Raw genomic sequence first — 18045 nt, 5'->3', positions numbered from 1 at the left:
ACTTCCAAGAACAGAGGCTAATAAGCAATCTTAACATTACAGAAAAACACAAAAACCAAAACTCACCATGGAATCACACAGTAGGCTCGAAGAGGATGATCTAGGACTCCATGCCACAAACAATTGACTAACTCACATAATCAATCAAAGCATGCAAATCCCAGACATCTACAGAACAAAGCCTAGTGAACCCGAACCTAGAACCGTAAGGGCTCTGATACCAAACTGAAACGACCCGACCCGCTTTTAAAAAAAAAAAATAATAATAATAATAATAAATAAATAACTACAACTAATGGTCTCATACCCACTAGCCACCTAACCACAATCACAACCAACAACGGAAATAACCAATATCAATATCCAATAAATATCTAATAATACTCCACTAGCCACCTAACCACAATCACAACCAACAGCGGAAATAACCAATAACAATATCCAAAATTCATCCAACAGGAATCATAGAAGCAGCAACCTAGCAATGTTTCTAATGACCCAACTCTAGCAATCTAGCAATGCCAGACAACAACCAATCGAGTCCTTAGAACATCCTCGTCTTCATTGCCTTGATTTCACGATCACACTTTGCCTTTACCTGCATCACAAACACAAATTGCAATGCATGAGTATTTAATAAACACTCAGTAAGGCAATCCTCTCATCTACCGGGCTATACACACAAGCAATAGAGACATCTCTAACCATCAACCAACAATCAACAATCAACAATAACAAACCAGGACTCTGCATCGACCGACACCAATATCCATCGACCGACACGTGATGGGGTTGCGTCGACCGACGCATGATCTGCATCGACCGATGCAAGGTCCACGCATGCTCGACATAACACGAAAACCCTAGATTTTACGCGCCGTCCTCGCACTTGCATCGACCGACGCACAAAGTGCATCGATCGATGCACATGCCGAGCATCGTTTTCCCCAAAGATTCTCGCCGGATCTTCGTTCCTACAACCACAAAACTCAATCCCAAGCCACAAGAAAGCTTCCCAATGTCCCACATATCATACTAACAAGCCAAACAACACATAAACAAGTAGATCAGAGAAATCTCTAGCTTAGATAAGCCATGGTCCTGCACTTACCTTTGCCAAGACGATTCTGAAACTAACACAAGCAATAAAACACTCCCAGGAAGCTCTTACAACGATCCCAGCTACAGATCTCTACAGGAACAGCTTCCAATCTCCCAAAATCATCAAGAACATCCAAGAACACTAAAGAACACTTTTTCCTTCTTTTCTTTCTCTCAAAAGCGGCTCAGCATGACTAATGAGACTAAAACACGACTTAAGGGTTTCCTAACCCAAAACGCAACGTTTAAATTAAACTCGTCCACAGAAAAACAATCTTGCATCGACTGATGGTTGTGTTTTTAGTAACAGTTTATGTTGAATGCTTATATATTTAAACGATTCTATTACATTTAAATGATTTCATAATGTATAATTTTAAATTTTAAATTTTCTTATGATTTCTTGTAACAAATATAACTATCTTCAAAAAAGAAACTAGGGGTCAACCATTTTGTTCACCTTTTTTTTTCAACCAATCAAATTATGTCACCTAATAAAAAGAAAAAAAATAATCATTTTTATATTTTTTAAAAACTAACAATATTATTGAGTATTTACAGGGTTATATGCTGGTTTGGATTTATAAAAAGGGTTTAGATTTTACAATATAAAGAGATTATATGTCGGTTTGGGTTGATAAATGGGAATTAAGGTTTATATTTTACAATTAAATAGATTACATGTCAGTTTGGGTTGACAAATGAGTATTAGCGTTTGGATTTCAATATAAAATGGACTAGGTAACAACCCGCATTATGTGTGGGATAAATCGATTGAAAGAAAATTATTATAAGTAAAATTATTATCCAAAAACGAATATATGTTTGTGTCAAACATTATATGTAACTAAATTTTTCTTATTGTTATTCAAAGCTGTGTTTCTTTCGTGTAAAAAAATACATTTCATCCGTAAAATCTTTGAATGTGTAAAAAATTTATGGTAGAAAAAGTATTGATAAAATGTTACTATTTATTGTAACATTTTTTTTTGGTTTTAAAAACAAAATCAAATCTTCTTATGTTTTATCGTGTAACCATAAAAATTTTGCATGTTTCTTATGTAAATATAACAACATATATTAAATTACTCAGTAATTTCATTATTCAATTTAATTATATGTTAGTAACAATCAGTTTCTCAACTAAATTTTCTGAATATAATCTAAATTTAATATGTTTGATTAGGCTATCTAAATCTTTTAAGTTAGTTGGTTTGTTAATATTTTTAATAAATGACAGATTATTACCAAAAAAAACATTATAAAATTCCAAAATCAATGTATCCTGTACACGTGGTAAATAAAATAGTTATAAAATGTTATAATTTATGGCAATATATTTTATATGGAGTTTTAAAAATCGAATTTATATCTATGGTTCATCGAGTAACTATAAAATTTATGCATAATATACTAATCACTCATTTTAAATATATTATGAACTTTTTTGGGTACTAAATTTATTTTTGGGTACTAAACTTACAATTTATTTATAATAAACTTTTTTAATAGCAAACAAATGAATATACAATTATAGCGTATATTCATATTCGGTTATCAATATTTCTATTTTTTAATCAATAATCACGCTAAATGTTGAGATTAATTAGTTTACATACTTAATTAGATATATATATAAATAATCACACATCACAATATCCCCTAATTTGTTGTTATTTTTATATTTCTTTATATTTATTGGGAATTAAGTTTCTTTTAATGAGTTGGAGATAATTTAGGAGTAATATATATTTTATATAATGAATTATAATAACTATTGAAAGCTTGTTATTTAAATTATTATGGTAATAATACTAACATAAAAATAATATTTTATTTTTCTATGATTTCGTTAATTAGTTATATGTTTAATAAGTTAAAGTTATTTATTTTTATTAACATTATAATAATTGACATATTTTTATAGCATTTTTTAGAATATTTTACTTATATTTATTTTAAGAAATAAATATAACTTTGACTTGTATATCTATATGTATATTTTATTGAAATTTTGCGTTAACATAGTATGTAATTATTTAATTAGTTTTAATATGTGATATTTATATTTGCCTGAAAACGATGACATATTTAATTATTATTCAATTAATTATTTTTTAATATGTAGAAAAATTAAAGTTATTATTGCTAAAAAATGCACAGAGTTCAACAGTTTTTTCTCTAGTGTACTTATCTTTTAATATAAAGAGGATTACATGTTGATTTGGGTTGATGAATGACAATTAGAGTTTAGATTTTACAATTTAAAAGAAAATTATGTCGATTTATAATTACTTAAATGAATACCTTTTACTTTTTGTTAATATTTTTTAAAAATATCTATTTAATTTATCTAATTTAATATAACATGACATTATTTAATTGGTTTAAATATGAGGGGTGAATGAATGAGCCCAAATATCGTCTTCTTCCCTTTCAATTCTATATCTCTTTCACTAAACTTTTCAAAAACTTTCGCTAAAAGTTGCATCTTTTGTAAAATAGTTTTTTTTGGTGATACAATTTTACATTCATAAAAAAGAAAAAAACACAGCTTGCTGATGAGTACAGATTTTGGGGTGAGCCTTTGTTGGTAGTTTGTTGTACATATGAAGAAGATGAAGGTTTGACAAAAAAAAAGAAAATGGAAGAAGATGCAACTGAGATTGATCGGGTTTAGTTTTTCTTTGTTGTTATAAATAAATGAAGAATTGCAATGTATAACCAAGAAAAATCTTTAATTCAAAAACTAACTATACTAACCACATATCTATCATATTCTATGTATATTATGTATTATTACCAAATTTATCCTTATCTTCTCCACTTCCACCACCATCACCACCACCACCCTTACCACCACCGCGGCAACCTTCGACCGCTGGCCACCTCCGTCCGCCGGCCACCGGAACCTCCAACCACCAGCCACCGGCCACCAGCATTCTCCTCTACCACTACTACCATCAAAATACTAAAACTGTAGTTTTACCTACCCCTAATCCTATTCTCCTAATTTATTCAAATTATGTGCTATATTCTTCATTTTATTTATTATTTTGGTTATCACGCAAACTGGCCCTAAATATATACGTCTTTTGAAATAAGGATGGTGTATGTACAGTGATATTATCATAAGTTATATATCCACTCGTCTTCTCTCAATTTTATTTGAGCTTTTTGTTTACGCAAGCATGTATATACCATATATAGAGGAACAAGAACTAGGCTGACTCTGACCATTTGCAAACCAATATGGATGTATATCGCCTAGATGCACTTAACTTTTCAGTAGCTCATTCTGAGGTATATAACTCCATAACTAAACGTATACTTCGACCAAGAAAACAAACACTAGTGACCATATTGGATGCATATATATAAGAAAAGAAGGAAAAATCAATCTTCTTGAGCAAAATGATTAGTATAATTAAGAATGGATAATATAATTTAATTTCACCATATAGTATATGTCTAAAGACTTACACAAAAGTCCAAACTTTTATGATAGAATAATACGAAAAAACCATATATATGTCTAAAGAGTTACAACAAAGTCGGTACTTTTGTTCATGACTTCAGAAGGCAGAAAAAAATGATCAGCAGGGTATGCCGAATGATCAATGATTTCGACATTTTTAAGGATCGCGTTCAATTTCTTCAATAGTTGTTCTTGATCAATATTTTGTCCCTTCACTGCAAAATGGTTTGGCACGATAGCACAACATGAAGTTACAACTCCTAACAATAGAAAACAGTGACAATCATTAACATTGTTTAAAATTCACAAGTCTAAGTAAAATTATGTATTTATAATAATCGATTTATATAAACAACAAAAAGTAGTTCCAATATAATCGATGGGTGTGTGTAGGTGTACCTGGGAAACAAACCAAACACTGGAATCCTTTCCTCCATTTTTTTTCAGGACACTCTGCATACTTGAATACAATTGTCGTCGATTACAAACAATGAAATAAAATTAGAGCTTTAGTAAATTCACTATAACAAGAAAGAAAAAAAAAAAAAAAAAAAAAGAGAGAGATTTTGTTCAATAGGTTTACTAAGAAAAAAACGCACCTTTTTTTGAGAAAAAAAAAAGCTAGAAATCTTGGAAGTAGAAGAGAAGGATGATGGACAAGAATGCCAATGAACCTCTATATATACATAGCACTCGATCAAGAATGGATCTTCCTTTTTTCTTTTTCTTTTGTGGAAGTAATCCATAAAAGCCAGACACATGGCTGTAAAATAATAATTGTGTATTAATTTCCCAAAATCATAACATATCTTTGACAAAAAAAAATTAATTAATACATCATCTATGTCTCTAAGATTATAAAATAAAAATATTAAAATCCAAGGATAAAACATGTTATTTCAAAATCTGTGTGTTTTGATTTTTAGAATTTACAATTCCATATGGATTTAGAAATCACCTCTTCAATAACACCCAATAAGATTATTTACTTTAATGAATGTCCGGAAATTCATATACATTAGATTCATAGATTTTTTACTTTAATAAATCTCTCTAAGATTTTTTACATATCATAATATATCTTTGACAAAAAAAAAAATAATACATTTATCTCTCTAAGATTTTTTACTTTAATATAGAATTTTTTTTCCACAAATACTTTAATATAGAACATTAATAAATTTCCGGAAATTATTTGACAAGGTAATGTTCCAATTTAACAAGGTAATATATGCATGTAAGAAAAACAAATCTACGTAAAAAAATGAACAAATATTAGTAAATTTCCGGAAATTATTTTAGTTTTTCTTAAATTTCCTGAAATTATTTTACAAGGTAATTTTTTAATTTAACAAGGTAGTATATTTAAGAAAAATAAAGAAAATTAAATATAGTATCTTCTTATTATATATATTTATATAAAGCTTGGTATGACCAAAACTTAGGGTTAGCAAACTCACCTTTAAATGCGACAATTTTAACATCTTATAATCTTTCGATTTGAACTACGTTTAAACACTTTCGTATCCAGTACATGAGCGTCCAAAATAAAGAATGTAACTTATTTTTTTTGCATATTTGAAACTTTGTAGTCGTGTATATCGACTACGTAGTCGTGTACCAAGGGCGAGCCAAAATATGTAAAATATGTTAGAATCCCAGGGTTGGGAGCGTCAAAGGATACTAGTCGAGTTCACGCCTTTGTAGAGTATGGAGAAGACCTCAACTTCTCAAGTGTATAAGTTATTAACTTAGAACACAAAATCTAGCTACTTTTAATATAACTGTAACTTTTTCATATACATGTTTAATTGGTTGTGATTAGCTCCATCTTTTTTTTTTTTTTGGCTTGTCATTATGTTTTCCAGGTTTCTTGTCGATGCTCTAATTCTGTTGCACGTTGGTTTAGATGTTCTTTTAGACCTCTATATATGTATTACATCATTCTTGTTGCTTTTGTTTCAAAAAAATAATTACTGGACAAACTTAAGAGATTATAAGATAAAACGTTAACAAAATAATCTGTTGAGGTTGATTCAACAAACTGGAATTGGCATTACCTATAGTCTTCTTGGTTAAACATGATTAATTAAAAGTGTCAGCACAGGTTACTTATGATTTAGAAAGACATTCTCTAAAGTTCTAAAGTCATATCTATCATTTACCTAAGTTTACTAACTAATTAATGAATGTGTACTCATCAACCGATTCTTTATAGTTGCAGGTAATATTTGCAGGTCATATTATTGGATGCCTTTTGTAAGCAATATAACCAAAGAGACGTTACATTAAAAAAAAAAAAAAAAAAAAAAAAAAAAAAAATATTGGATTGTTTCTGCGTTGTTGTATGACGTCACGTAAGATGTTCTTTGATTACCTAGATGAGTTTTCATCTCAAATCGTGGTATATCTTATCTTGTCATCCTTGATAAAAAAAATTACTTTAGTTTCAAATTATCGAGCTAAATCAAAATTTATACGTTACTTATTTGGGGACTACTCTATTGGTTTTGATACTCCTCTAAGAGTTTGGAATTTGTTAGTGATGAAATCAGACCATATAACTTCTGAAATAGTGGAGTTTTGGTGGTTATCTCTTGTTGGTTGAACTAGACAATCTATCCACTCCTAGTTATATCTCTAGCCTAAAAAGATTGAAGTTTTTCAACAAATGAACGATCGATTCATATTTCTTAGAAGACTAACAGTACTCTCTTTAGAGAAAGCTTTCTGCTTATCACATTTTGACCGCGAATTATCACTTTGTCAAGTGACTAAGTTTAATACTAGTTTCATGACTCTTTGCAGGGTGATGAACTAAGTGATACTGTGTCCACGGCGTTATAATTTCGTATCCACCAATAAGAGACTGGTTTCACCATCATTGTCCACTATAATAAGTAGTTTTCACTCTGATTCTTCTATCACACGTTATCTCATGTTTGTAATGATAAGCGAGTAGTTATTTTGATATTAATTACATGAAAGACAGTGAAAATGATGATGATGATTGCAATTATATAACTAGTGGCTTGAGTTGCAGTTTGATAACACACAGAGAAAACTTGAGGTTTGAGTTGCAGTTAATCATTCAGAAAGACACTCTCTAATTAGCATACCCGATTCTTTATTACTTTAGGCCACAGGTTACGTGGTTGGCAAACATAGGATTCACATATTAGTGCCACAATATAAGAAAAGTTTGTACTCGTCTTATCTAATCCTACTTATAGATTACCGTGAGTTGTCACGTTGAAACTAGTTTTCTATAAGCTCGCGTAAGTACAAAATCGTAACAAGCTTCTTCGTATGAAATTAATGTAGGGAAAGATCTCCGAGGCAAGGCGTGACTAGAGGTGCAAATACCTGTCAAGTGACTTTCAAGATTCTTTGCAAGGTTATGACTAAGTTATATTGTGTCCATTGAGTTATAATTGTAAGTGAGTTGAGTGGAAGTGGATTCTTGCTCATAAATTAACAAGAGTGATTAAAAAAAAATTGAAAATGAGATACCCTATTAGAACTAATTTAGTGTAAAAAATGTAAAGAAGAAAACTAGTCGCAATTCTTAATTTTTAATTTTATTGACTTAACTATATATTTTTATATATAATATTACAAATTATACGTCTCTTCTTGAGAGATGACCGGACTCAAGCCCAAATTTGGTGAGTACCAGTGGCCCATTTGCTCGTTCTCAATTGAATTAACTGTTTGGATAAGAAAATCTATTAGAAAAATCTAGTCGTAATTTTTAATTATATATTGACTAAACCATTCAGATACGAAATTAATTACATACATTTTTATTAAAAAGAAAGTCAAGTCAATCATACATTCGGATACGAAATTAATTACATACATTAGATTAAGCAAATTTCCTCCCACTGCATAGTATATATATGAGATATAATCATGATTTATAGATGAGATATGCAAGATTTTCTTATCAAACAGAAAAAAAAAAAAAAAAAAAAATACTAAACTCTTCCTTCAACTAAATATGTTATCTGAAGACCTTTTGATCGAAATTCTCTTAAGATTGCCTGTGAAATCTCTAGCAATATTTCTATGTGTATCCAAGCTTTGGGCTTCAATCATCCGCAGTCGACATTTCATTAGCGCATACCAATCTCGATCCTCTACCCGTCAGCCACGTGTCATGGTTGCTTTACCTGATTTATTCACATATTCTCATTGGCATTTCCTCTCTTCATCCCCACCTTCTTCGGTAACCAATGCAATATGTTGCATCGATAATACCTCTTATTCGCCTTATTGTGTCAATGGCCTGATATGTATCGAATACATGGATCAATTGTGGATATGCAATCCTGCCATTGGAAAGGGCAAACTTTTGCCCCAAGGCCCTCAATCTACTCTTGATAAACCGTTCAAGACATGGTATATGGGATATGATCCTATCAATTATCAATATAAGGTCTTGTTTTTCTCAACAGAATGTTTACAATGTCCATACAAAGTGGAAGTGTTTACATTGGGAGGTCAAGGTTCATGGAAAATCATCGAGGATGGGAATAGTCATTCTCCCGTAACCAGCGGAATATGCATCAATGGAGTTGTTTATTACGGTGCTCACACGGCGCATGGACCGAGATTAGTGAGGTTCTATGTGGCGACCGAAAAGTTTGGTAATTTTATTGAATTACCGACCGATGCTAGTAATATGTATGTTACGTTCTTCGGTATCTCTACCTTTGTGAACTACCAAGGGAAACTAGCTTTACTTGCCAAAAAAAATATTAGCATGTATGATTTATGGATTTTGGAAGATGCGTCCGGGAAACAAGAATGGTCTATGGTTCCTATCAATATTAGTCGAGAGATGTGCTCGCATGATCTTGTGTCGCTAGGTGCGGTGGGTTTTGTTGCTGGTAGTGGTGAGCTTATTGTTACAGCACGTGATCGATTTTTTCAGCTTTATCTTATCTATGTTGATCTCGAGAGGAAACGTTCAAGGGAAGTTTGGTTAGGAGGACTCAAATGCGCAACATATGGACCATCTTTGATTGCTTTCACGGATTATGTTGAAAGTATTATGTTATTGTCATAAGAACAAGAAGAATGATCTTGATGTTACATGATCACATGAGTGAATGGATTCTTCTTTCGTTTAATTTTGGTCAGTTCTTTTTCTGAATAATGTTTGGTCAGTGTTTAAAAACAAAATATTGTTTAAATGTTGGTCAGTCTTGTCCTAATGAATCCTTTGTAAGACCTCTAATGTAATAATATATGATAATTTTCTCGTCTTGCTTCTTTTTCATATATTTGACACAAATTTATATGTAAAAAGAGTAAAACCTTTAGAGGCTTTGTTGTTTCATAGGGAAAAAAAACTCCTACTAAAAGTAACAAACTATATCCGAAGTATCCAATTTTTGGCATACTGTATATTGAATTTTTATTATTTGCTTTGATCTGCAAACATACAATTATACGATCATTTTTTATTGGATCCAAGTAGAGATAAAAGGATCAAATCGAATATCTTCTTATTCAGTCTCACATAGTCACATGTCGATATGCTACATTAACGAGACTAAATCGTGGTATATATTAAGCGTTTATTTTTAAATGTGATTTTCCAAATTGCGTAAAATTAATTCTCCCCAGAATATTTAACCCTGAAAACTAAGAACTAGAACGTAGATGTATAGAGAGACCACTCAAATGTATATTTGTTCTAGATATTATACACTAGTCTTGAGTCTTGACTCGTCTGTACAAAAATTATGGGCACAGCATTTGAAACTGCACGTTTTGAGCGAGAAAGAATTTGTTGAAATGCAACAACTGTAAACGCACAATTGTATATGTAAATGGACCAACAACGCATGTATCGAGGTTGATGGCAATCTTCAACCTCTGATCTCCCGTGCTTATATGTTTGCCTGAAAAGCCAATAATTTGTGACAATGTTGTGGATAAAAACAAGCTAGTAGAGCTTTTACAGCTATAGTTTGCACGAATTTTACAGTAGTTACTGTTGGAAAAGTGCAACCACTGTTCTCTTTTTCTCTTCAATAATTTACTAGATAGTCCCCACATGTAAGAGTTAAAGTTGGAAACCTCTAACTTTATGCGCATATAATTATTAAACAGGCTTCAGTTGAAAACTATGGAGGCAAAGAGAGAAAGATACCAAAACATATATGGAGCAGAAAACAGAAGGTAAGTCTTACATGAAGAGAGGTTTGTGGAAACCTGAAGAAGACATGATATTGAAAAGCTATGTTGAGACTCACGGAGAAGGAAACTGGGCAGACATTTCCCGTAGATCCGGTTCGATTCGAAATTTTCATATTGAGTTTTGGTCGTTTACTCGAAAACATAAGTTGAGACTTTTTTTGGGAAACTAAGGATTTTGTGTTTCTGCGTGATGTGTTGTTTCAGGGTTGAAGAGAGGAGGAAAAAGCTGTAGGTTGAGATGGAAGAACTATCTAAGACCAAATATCAAAAGAGGAAGCATGTCACCTCAAGAACAAGACCTCATTATCCGCATGCATAAGCTTCTTGGAAACAGGTCTTTCCTCTTTCACCATTGATCCACCCACCTTCTCATAACTTTCTCGATTCTAACTTCTTACTCTTTTATATCAGATGGTCGTTGATCGCCGGACGCCTTCCAGGTCGCACTGACAACGAAGTCAAGAACTACTGGAATACCCATTTAAACAAGAAATCCAGTTCCAGAAAACAGAATGCACCTGAATCAATCGGCGCCACTAATTTCACCGATAAGCCAGTAATGTCTACAGAAGTGAGAAGAAGCCATGGAGAAGGAGAAGGAGAAGGGAACGGTATCGTAAGAAATACCTGGATGGAGGAGGAGACCAACAGCTTTGACTATGACGTCCGCATAGGATCTCCACTGCCTCTCATCTCCCACTACCCAGACAGCACTCTTGTTTTTGACCCATGTTTCGCCTTTACCGATTTCTTTCCTTTGCTTTAGGACTTACCTTGCTTTATCTCGAGGGATAAATTCTTGCATAGACTTTGTGAATCATTATGGCTTTTAGTTATACAATTTTACATTGTGGGACGTAGTCTACGCAAGAAATTAATCATAATTTACAAGTCCTAATTCGTTGAGGATCCATTCTTATTTCTTACCTTTATTATCAACTGCAGCACAATACCTGTACCTAAACTATTTTAGACACCAGAGTACCAACCAAGTGGAAAAAAGAAAAGAAAAACATATGTCCATTGACTCTTAGTCATTGTATGGGATTTCTAGTAAAACTCAATCCAAATTTTGGTAACATGTCCTGAAGAAAAAGGAAAATTGTAATACTTACAAAACATCATCTTCCAGAGGGTATAACATAACCTCATCAAGTGGCAAAGAAGGAGGGGTTCCTGGAGGGATGCTTGCAGCGCCATTTTCACCAGCACATATGCAAAGTGCTTCAGCATCTCTGATTGTCGAATCAAGGTCAATATGCCCAGACAGCTCATTGATGAACTTTAAGAGAGTGTCAAAATCCATCTGTTCTCCCATTATCTTGCTGCGGCATCGCTTCAAGATCGCCACACAGACATATAGGTGAAGGTGTTCTGAGAGGTAGTGAGTCCATAACACCTCCCACAGCTGCATTGTCTTCTCGTACTCAAACTCCCTGAGACACATTGTCACCAGAATCAAATACAACACAGTAAAACTTACAAGATCTCTTCTTGAAAATAAGAAAATAATATTGGGGCATTCACATTCAAAGTGTGATGTAACTGTATTTTGGCTATTTTAGACAGTGCACTTGCTGTAGATATCTCAGACATTGGAAGGGTTTCGAGCGGGTATTGCAGAACAGGTAAAATGGTTAACTGATCACAAACGATATCCATTTCCCGACGAATAATGAAATACCAATAAATGTTAACTCCAGACACGCAAATTTTTATAGGGTAACAGTGATTTTTTTTTTCCAGCCCAAAACGAGGTTGTGGAACATCTAAGCAATAACAAGAAAGAGGCAGAAAAGAAGAAACAAACCTTTTGAACTGAATCAGGATCCAGCGGAAACAGAAGAAGTAGTTCAAGCAGTCGTTCTCCTTAAAGTAATTATGAAGCGGGATATCGAGTAACTCTACCAGCTGCGGCACAATGAAAATGAAAGGGAATCAGATTCAGATCCCAACATTGATACTGAATGCTGATAGAAACGAAGAAATAGAAGAAAAAAAGGTAAACTGTAGAGGTGTTCTCAACAAGACCAAATTAGACCTTAGAGAGTGCAAAGAGTTGAGTATGCATCCCGTTCTGGTCACGGTTAAAGTTGGGTCCAAGGCGTTCCATCAGTGCCACGAAACACCAAAAGGATTCTGATTCATCCTCCATCACAAACAAGATAGGCGACAGATAATCACTCATTCCCTAATAACCAGAAAACCATTTGTCCGTTAAGCCACACAGTGGATTCAAAGAAAAAAGCCAAAAGAGAAGAGTGTCCAGCATCTCTGCTTATACGCTAAGTGGGAGCACTGACACTAAATATGCAAACAGAATAGTAAGGACACCGCCAACTTGTAATCCAGTTATAAGAATGAACTATGAAAACTGATAAATACCTGGCAGTAACCCAGGTCAAAATTGTAGAAGGAGTAGGTTAACAGAATATCACGCATGCTATTGACATTAAGATTGTCATCCCCTTCATAGTATTCGAATGCCCTATCAGTTCTTACCTACAAAAGAATAAACGAGGCATAGCTCAACAGGAATTCGACGAAAAAGGCACACCACATAAATCAAAATTCTTAAACCCTTCTTACCACATCTTTATCTATCAACCCTTTTCTCTCCCGATATTTTGTAAATCTTTTTGCTTGTTCAGGAGAAATGCTCTGTCAAAAAAAAATTGTTTTAGTTAAGAGTGCATCAAACATGTGGGAAATAAACTACATTTCAAAATCTGTAAATAGTTCAGACATCATAGGGAAAAGGAACTACATAGCCAATTAAGAAATCTAGATATGATGTGATAAGATGATGAATGAACCTGCCACTGCTGTTTCAATGTTGCATATTCCATCCGTTTGACAGATCGAAGATATTCTCGCTCTGCATATGTCGAGTCATATGTATAATATCCCAAGAGAAAGGGCCAGACCTACAATGATAAGCCTCCAAAATTAATCAGCATATAATTACGCACGCCTACTTTTTAATTAAGATTTCATATGAAATAGAAAGTTAACCTCTCTTCGAAGTTGGTGCTCAATGCCTCCATAGAAAACTCTCTCTCGAAGAGCTTTTGATTCCACAACTCGCCCTTCAGAATCCAAGAATGCTGTGAACTGAGATCCACCAAAAGTTTGAATTTAAACAAATGATTAAAAGATAATACAAATTTATGCATACGCTTCGCAAACAAAGATGCAAAACATATTCCCTACGAGGTTGCACATTCTCTGTCGATATACTACAATCAACTACAATGCTTGGCCATATATCATTACTAAAAAAAGTACCAAAACAATTTCCTCTCTAAACTTTCTGGACTTTGAAAAATTGCAAAATTCGAAAGTGCGTACCTCTTTATGCCCCATTGGTGATTGCCTTGGTTTCCCCCACACCAGACTTAATTTATTAAACTGCAAACGAGGAAACAAATTCATGAGTCCCGTACTGTACACGTGCCATTACGAATAGCCAACTAACCATCAGTTCCGGATATTAGGCGTTAATAAAGCATAGAAAGGAAATATCCATAGATGTTTATATTGCTAATACAAGGTGAAGCAGCCACATATACTGTAGATGTGAATATCAACTAAAGTTGATCATTAATATCAATGCTCAACACGCTTAATTCATAAAACTTATTGCCCTTGAATTAAAAAAAAAAAACTTTTAAAGCTCTGTTTCCAACAAATTTTAACAAGAACAAACAAAGGTGCTGTAACTCACTAATCACTAGTATCTAGGTAGTGTTTCAACTAACTGAGAGTACAAGCACAACTGACACTGACATGCATGCAAAGTCCACTAGTGGGAGCACTCAAATTATGCCGGGTAGGGTAACAAAAATAGCAAGGTCATGGTGAAAGTCAATTGGGCATCCAAAATAAATCAGACAAGGAAAAAAATTACAATGTATGGATTTTAGTTAATAGGGAAAATAGAAGACTCACAATATACCGATATAAAAAACAAAAAAAAAACTAGATACTGAAGTACATGAAGACTCACAATATACCGATATAATTTCCATCAACATGCTAATGCTTATAACCAAAAGAAAACTGATACTCACCTCTAAGGGATCAGCAGGGACATCAACGTCATTAGAGATTTCTTCATCCTTGAAAGGGTCATTTTCAGGGTAACTATGAGGGTTTTCATGATGCTTTTCCTCAGCAATATTTGACAACTTTTCAGGATAACTGTGCACGGGTTGGTTATTCCATCTCTTGTCACTGGAACCAAAGCCGTTATTTTCAGAAAACAACTGGGTGGTTGTGTCTCGAGCAAATTTGGTAACCAGAGAAAACTTTTCTAGAAGATGGATTGAAAGATCCCGAGTAGGGTCATGACTCTTTTGCTTTCTCAAGCCATACTGGGAAACACTAGAAACTCTGTTACCAACATCTGCACTTGCTCTCCCTTGATTTTCATTAGAAGTTCCTCCGTCTGATGGGTATAGTCCACTTGCTACTGGCAGTGAACTTGGCAGCTCCAATGAAGACAGAGTTCTCTGTTAGATATTATGATAAAAATGTATTAGCCCATAAGATAAACCAAAATCATCACTTCACCCAACATACTATGATTTGGTATAATTACCTGCAAGGGACTCTGAAAATCATTTACAAGGAACACATTTACATCTTCTGCCGACCTATAGAAAGCCAATATCATGTGAGACTAATTACGGATATTCTCTTTGTGGCATAACTATGTAACGAGTCATCCAGTTCCATACGATCACTAAACGCTAGTCATCCAAATATTTTCATGTCAGGTCTCCCTAAAGAGTAAGTAACAAGAAACCAGTTATACACTAACGCTGTGCATTCCTAAACTACTTTGATACAGTAAACGAACAGAATATAATGACATGTTCTCCACAAATAAGAATATTAATACAGACACAGGAACAAAACTATCTGACATCAGTCACAAACCTTGCAAGATAAAGATGCTGCTTCACTATGGCTAGGAACTCCCTGACTCCTCCATTGTAGAAATACAGCGGCGGAAATGCAAGTCCTGCAAGTCATTTAAAGGGCTCAAGATTCTCATTCCAGTAACTAGGAAGACTTAGCAGTCATTACAGTTTCATTAACTAGGAAGATTTTCATCATAAATATACTCCAACGAAAGCAAAAAAATCGAAGGGTTTTTGCTTACCTGAAGACAGAACAACAATTACATACTGCCATCCGAGAGCAGGAGTATGTCGCCTGATGGACCTCACTTCTGTGAATGGTACTGCAGTAATGGTATAAAGACTCCTGTCTAGAAAAGATATAGAAACTAAGAACAAAGGTAAGGCATCATCTCCAATACCAACATATACTAATTCAGTTCAACGAATCTTATAATTACCTTTCTCTGATAGCTTTGCATTTGAGGTCTGTCCCTTGTACGGAACCCACGACTAGCCACATATCAAACGCAAGAATAAAAAAAAAGGAAGAAAGTGAAAAAAAAACGAATACCAAACTATACATCAAGAAATCAAATCAACCTTCTTAAATTGCAATGGGATCAAAAAGCAGAGTAGTATATAAAAAAAAGGAGTTGCAATGATTGATAGATTGATCAATTACCAAGAAGAGAACAGAATCTTGCTTAGTTAACTTCAATCTACCACTAATCCTCTCAGAAGCGAACTGTGTAGGATGAATTGCAACGTTATCCTTCAAATATATCAATTCAGCGTCGTCGTGTTCACTAGGTGAACTTCTCTTTCCGCTATTTGAACGCATCATACTAGCCGATCCCTAACAAAATCAAACGATCAATCCAACGGGGGAATAATTTGGAGATCGAAATCAAACAGAGAACGAATACAAATTCGCCTTAGGCGGAGAATTTTGATTGTGAAAATAACAACGATCGAGTTGAATTGAAGATTGACAGAGCAAGAGAAGGAAAGAGGAGTAAGAAATGCAAACTTGTTGTTGAGAAGCAGCGTAATCGGCGTCGTCGGAGAGATCCTGTAGCTCCGATGCTTCCATACTCATGGTGATTTCACGAGGAGATATGAGATGAGATGAGATGAGAGAGAGGGAGATCGATTACCCTGGAGACGAAGTAATCAGAGAGAGGGAGGAGGCTTACGCGTCAGTCAGGAATATTCTATTACGTAGTGTATCTCTTCATTAATTTTGCAGTTAAAAAGGTTTTAATTTCCGCGTCGGCGTTGTAACCGAACCGAACCGAACCAAATTGAATCGAATTGAAATTTGGTCAACTTTATAATAATGTGAATAATAACACAGAAATAAAATTGATATGGTAGCAAAATGCGAATTTGGTTGGTGCAACTGAACCACAATTATTTATTAAACGACAAAAAACTAATTTTTATTCAAAATTATATTTTTAATTGAGTAAATACAAATTAACCATAGTTAATTACATTTACATTTCATTTAATATCGAACTAACATAAATTTTTTATTTTTCATTTTCTAAAAAATTGAAATCTATAGAACCTAAACCGAAAAATCAAAACCTGAAGTTATAAAACTATATAAATTCTCAAAATCAAATGTCAAATAATTATATTTTTCAGTAATATTTTTGTATAAATTTTGTTGTAAGAGTACATTCATTTTTTTTGTAAACTACATTGCAACGGAATATAAATATTTTTTTTTCTATTAGTATGAATACCGTGAAACTGAAGCTAGGTTACTTATATAATGTTACGTGTGTACATCATTTGGTTTGGTCTATACTCTATAGTATAGCGAAAGGCTAACTTTGGTAGGTTCTCATCACTCACATATATATATTTTTGTAAAACATTAATTTATATTTTGCTTAGGCAATAACTTATAAATTGTAATTAAAACTCTACCGAATCAAACTGGAATCTACTTTGAAAATGCATGGTACACACATCAATCAACAATGAATTATGTATATTGCAAAACTAAACGACCAATTGTATGATCAAAATCAGGATGTCTCCCCAAAATGAGAGGCAAATTGGATGAGTTCAGGGAATTTTTTTGTACATCCATGATAAATATACATATATTTCTCCACCTTCATTCCCACCAATGTTTTCCTCAACCTCTGGTACTTCTTGTCGCTGTCTAGAAGCTCTTCAGCAAAGAGAAGATAAGCCGTATTAACTGGACGAATTAAGCCATCAATTAACTCCTCAATGACATGGGCAGGTAAGCCAAAGGAAGTCACCATATGACTCTGTATCTCAGATATTGTAAAGCATTTTCTTAAACAGAACTTTAACTCA

At 33.4% G+C, this 18045-nt stretch overlaps 3 protein-coding genes and 1 long non-coding RNA gene across 5 annotated transcripts; 2 read left to right on the top strand and 2 right to left on the bottom strand.

Moving 5' to 3' along the window:
• Positions 1-4611: 4611 nt before the first annotated feature.
• LOC147935368 (uncharacterized) lies at positions 4612-5067 on the bottom strand. Its single transcript, XR_015572979.1, has 2 exons — positions 4979-5067; positions 4612-4839 (listed from the first exon to the last, which is right to left on the bottom strand). It is a non-coding gene; the product is annotated as an uncharacterized LOC147935368 (long non-coding RNA).
• A 3443-nt stretch (positions 5068-8510) lies between these two features.
• LOC104725772 (putative F-box protein At5g52610) lies at positions 8511-9852 on the top strand. The gene has a single exon (XM_010444497.3). It carries the CDS (start codon positions 8583-8585, stop codon positions 9651-9653), a length of 1071 nt encoding a protein of 356 aa, XP_010442799.2. The 5' UTR covers positions 8511-8582; the 3' UTR covers positions 9654-9852.
• Positions 9853-10688: 836 nt separating this feature from the next.
• LOC104725770 (transcription factor MYB82-like) lies at positions 10689-11745 on the top strand. Its single transcript, XM_010444494.3, has 3 exons — positions 10689-10885; positions 10997-11126; positions 11204-11745. The coding sequence occupies exons 1-3, from the start codon at positions 10756-10758 to the stop codon at positions 11556-11558; spliced, it is 615 nt and encodes a 204-aa protein (XP_010442796.1). The 5' UTR covers positions 10689-10755; the 3' UTR covers positions 11559-11745.
• Positions 11746-11792: 47 nt separating this feature from the next.
• On the bottom strand, positions 11793-17003 carry LOC104725771 (uncharacterized). 2 transcript variants are annotated; one of them, XM_087474435.1, is made up of 15 exons: positions 16733-17003; positions 16385-16558; positions 16161-16212; positions 15963-16070; positions 15737-15821; positions 15396-15450; positions 14866-15306; positions 14144-14203; positions 13808-13906; positions 13609-13719; positions 13382-13453; positions 13178-13294; positions 12834-12983; positions 12603-12703; positions 11793-12228 (listed from the first exon to the last, which is right to left on the bottom strand). In XM_087474435.1, exons 1-15 carry the CDS (start codon positions 16799-16801, stop codon positions 11904-11906), a joined length of 2019 nt encoding a protein of 672 aa, XP_087330561.1. In that variant the 5' UTR covers positions 16802-17003; the 3' UTR covers positions 11793-11903. The 2 variants fall into 2 exon arrangements, with proteins under 2 accessions (XP_087330561.1, XP_087330560.1); XM_087474434.1 differs by having other exon boundaries at positions 15963-16088; positions 16733-16938.
• Positions 17004-18045: the final 1042 nt, after the last annotated feature.

Source organism: Camelina sativa, chromosome 11, assembly GCF_030686135.1.
Source record: "Camelina sativa cultivar CO46 ecotype springtype chromosome 11, ASM3068613v1".
Classification (NCBI taxonomy): Eukaryota; Viridiplantae; Streptophyta; class Magnoliopsida; order Brassicales; family Brassicaceae; genus Camelina; species Camelina sativa.
The sequence above is the reverse complement of the archived record's forward strand: the minus strand, read 5'-3'. Positions and strand labels throughout refer to the sequence as shown.

Excerpts from the sequence above, each read along its gene's own strand:
- LOC104725772 (XM_010444497.3), top strand. The coding sequence starts at position 8,583 with ATGTTATCTGAAGACCTTTTGATCGAAATTCTCTTAAGATTGCCTGTG.
- LOC104725770 (XM_010444494.3), top strand. The coding sequence starts at position 10,756 with ATGGAGCAGAAAACAGAAGGTAAGTCTTACATGAAGAGAGGTTTGTGG. Across the intron at positions 10,886-10,996 it reads AGACATTTCCCGTAGATCCG|GGTTGAAGAGAGGAGGAAAA; the intron begins GTTCGATTCGAA and ends GTGTTGTTTCAG. Across the intron at positions 11,127-11,203 it reads CATAAGCTTCTTGGAAACAG|ATGGTCGTTGATCGCCGGAC; the intron begins GTCTTTCCTCTT and ends CTTTTATATCAG.
- LOC104725771 (XM_087474434.1), bottom strand. The coding sequence starts at position 16,801 with ATGAGTATGGAAGCATCGGAGCTACAGGATCTCTCCGACGACGCCGAT. Across the intron at positions 13,907-14,143 it reads CACCAATGGGGCATAAAGAG|TTCACAGCATTCTTGGATTC; the intron begins GTACGCACTTTC and ends GGTGGATCTCAG. Across the intron at positions 13,720-13,807 it reads AGCACCAACTTCGAAGAGAG|GTCTGGCCCTTTCTCTTGGG; the intron begins GTTAACTTTCTA and ends TTATCATTGTAG.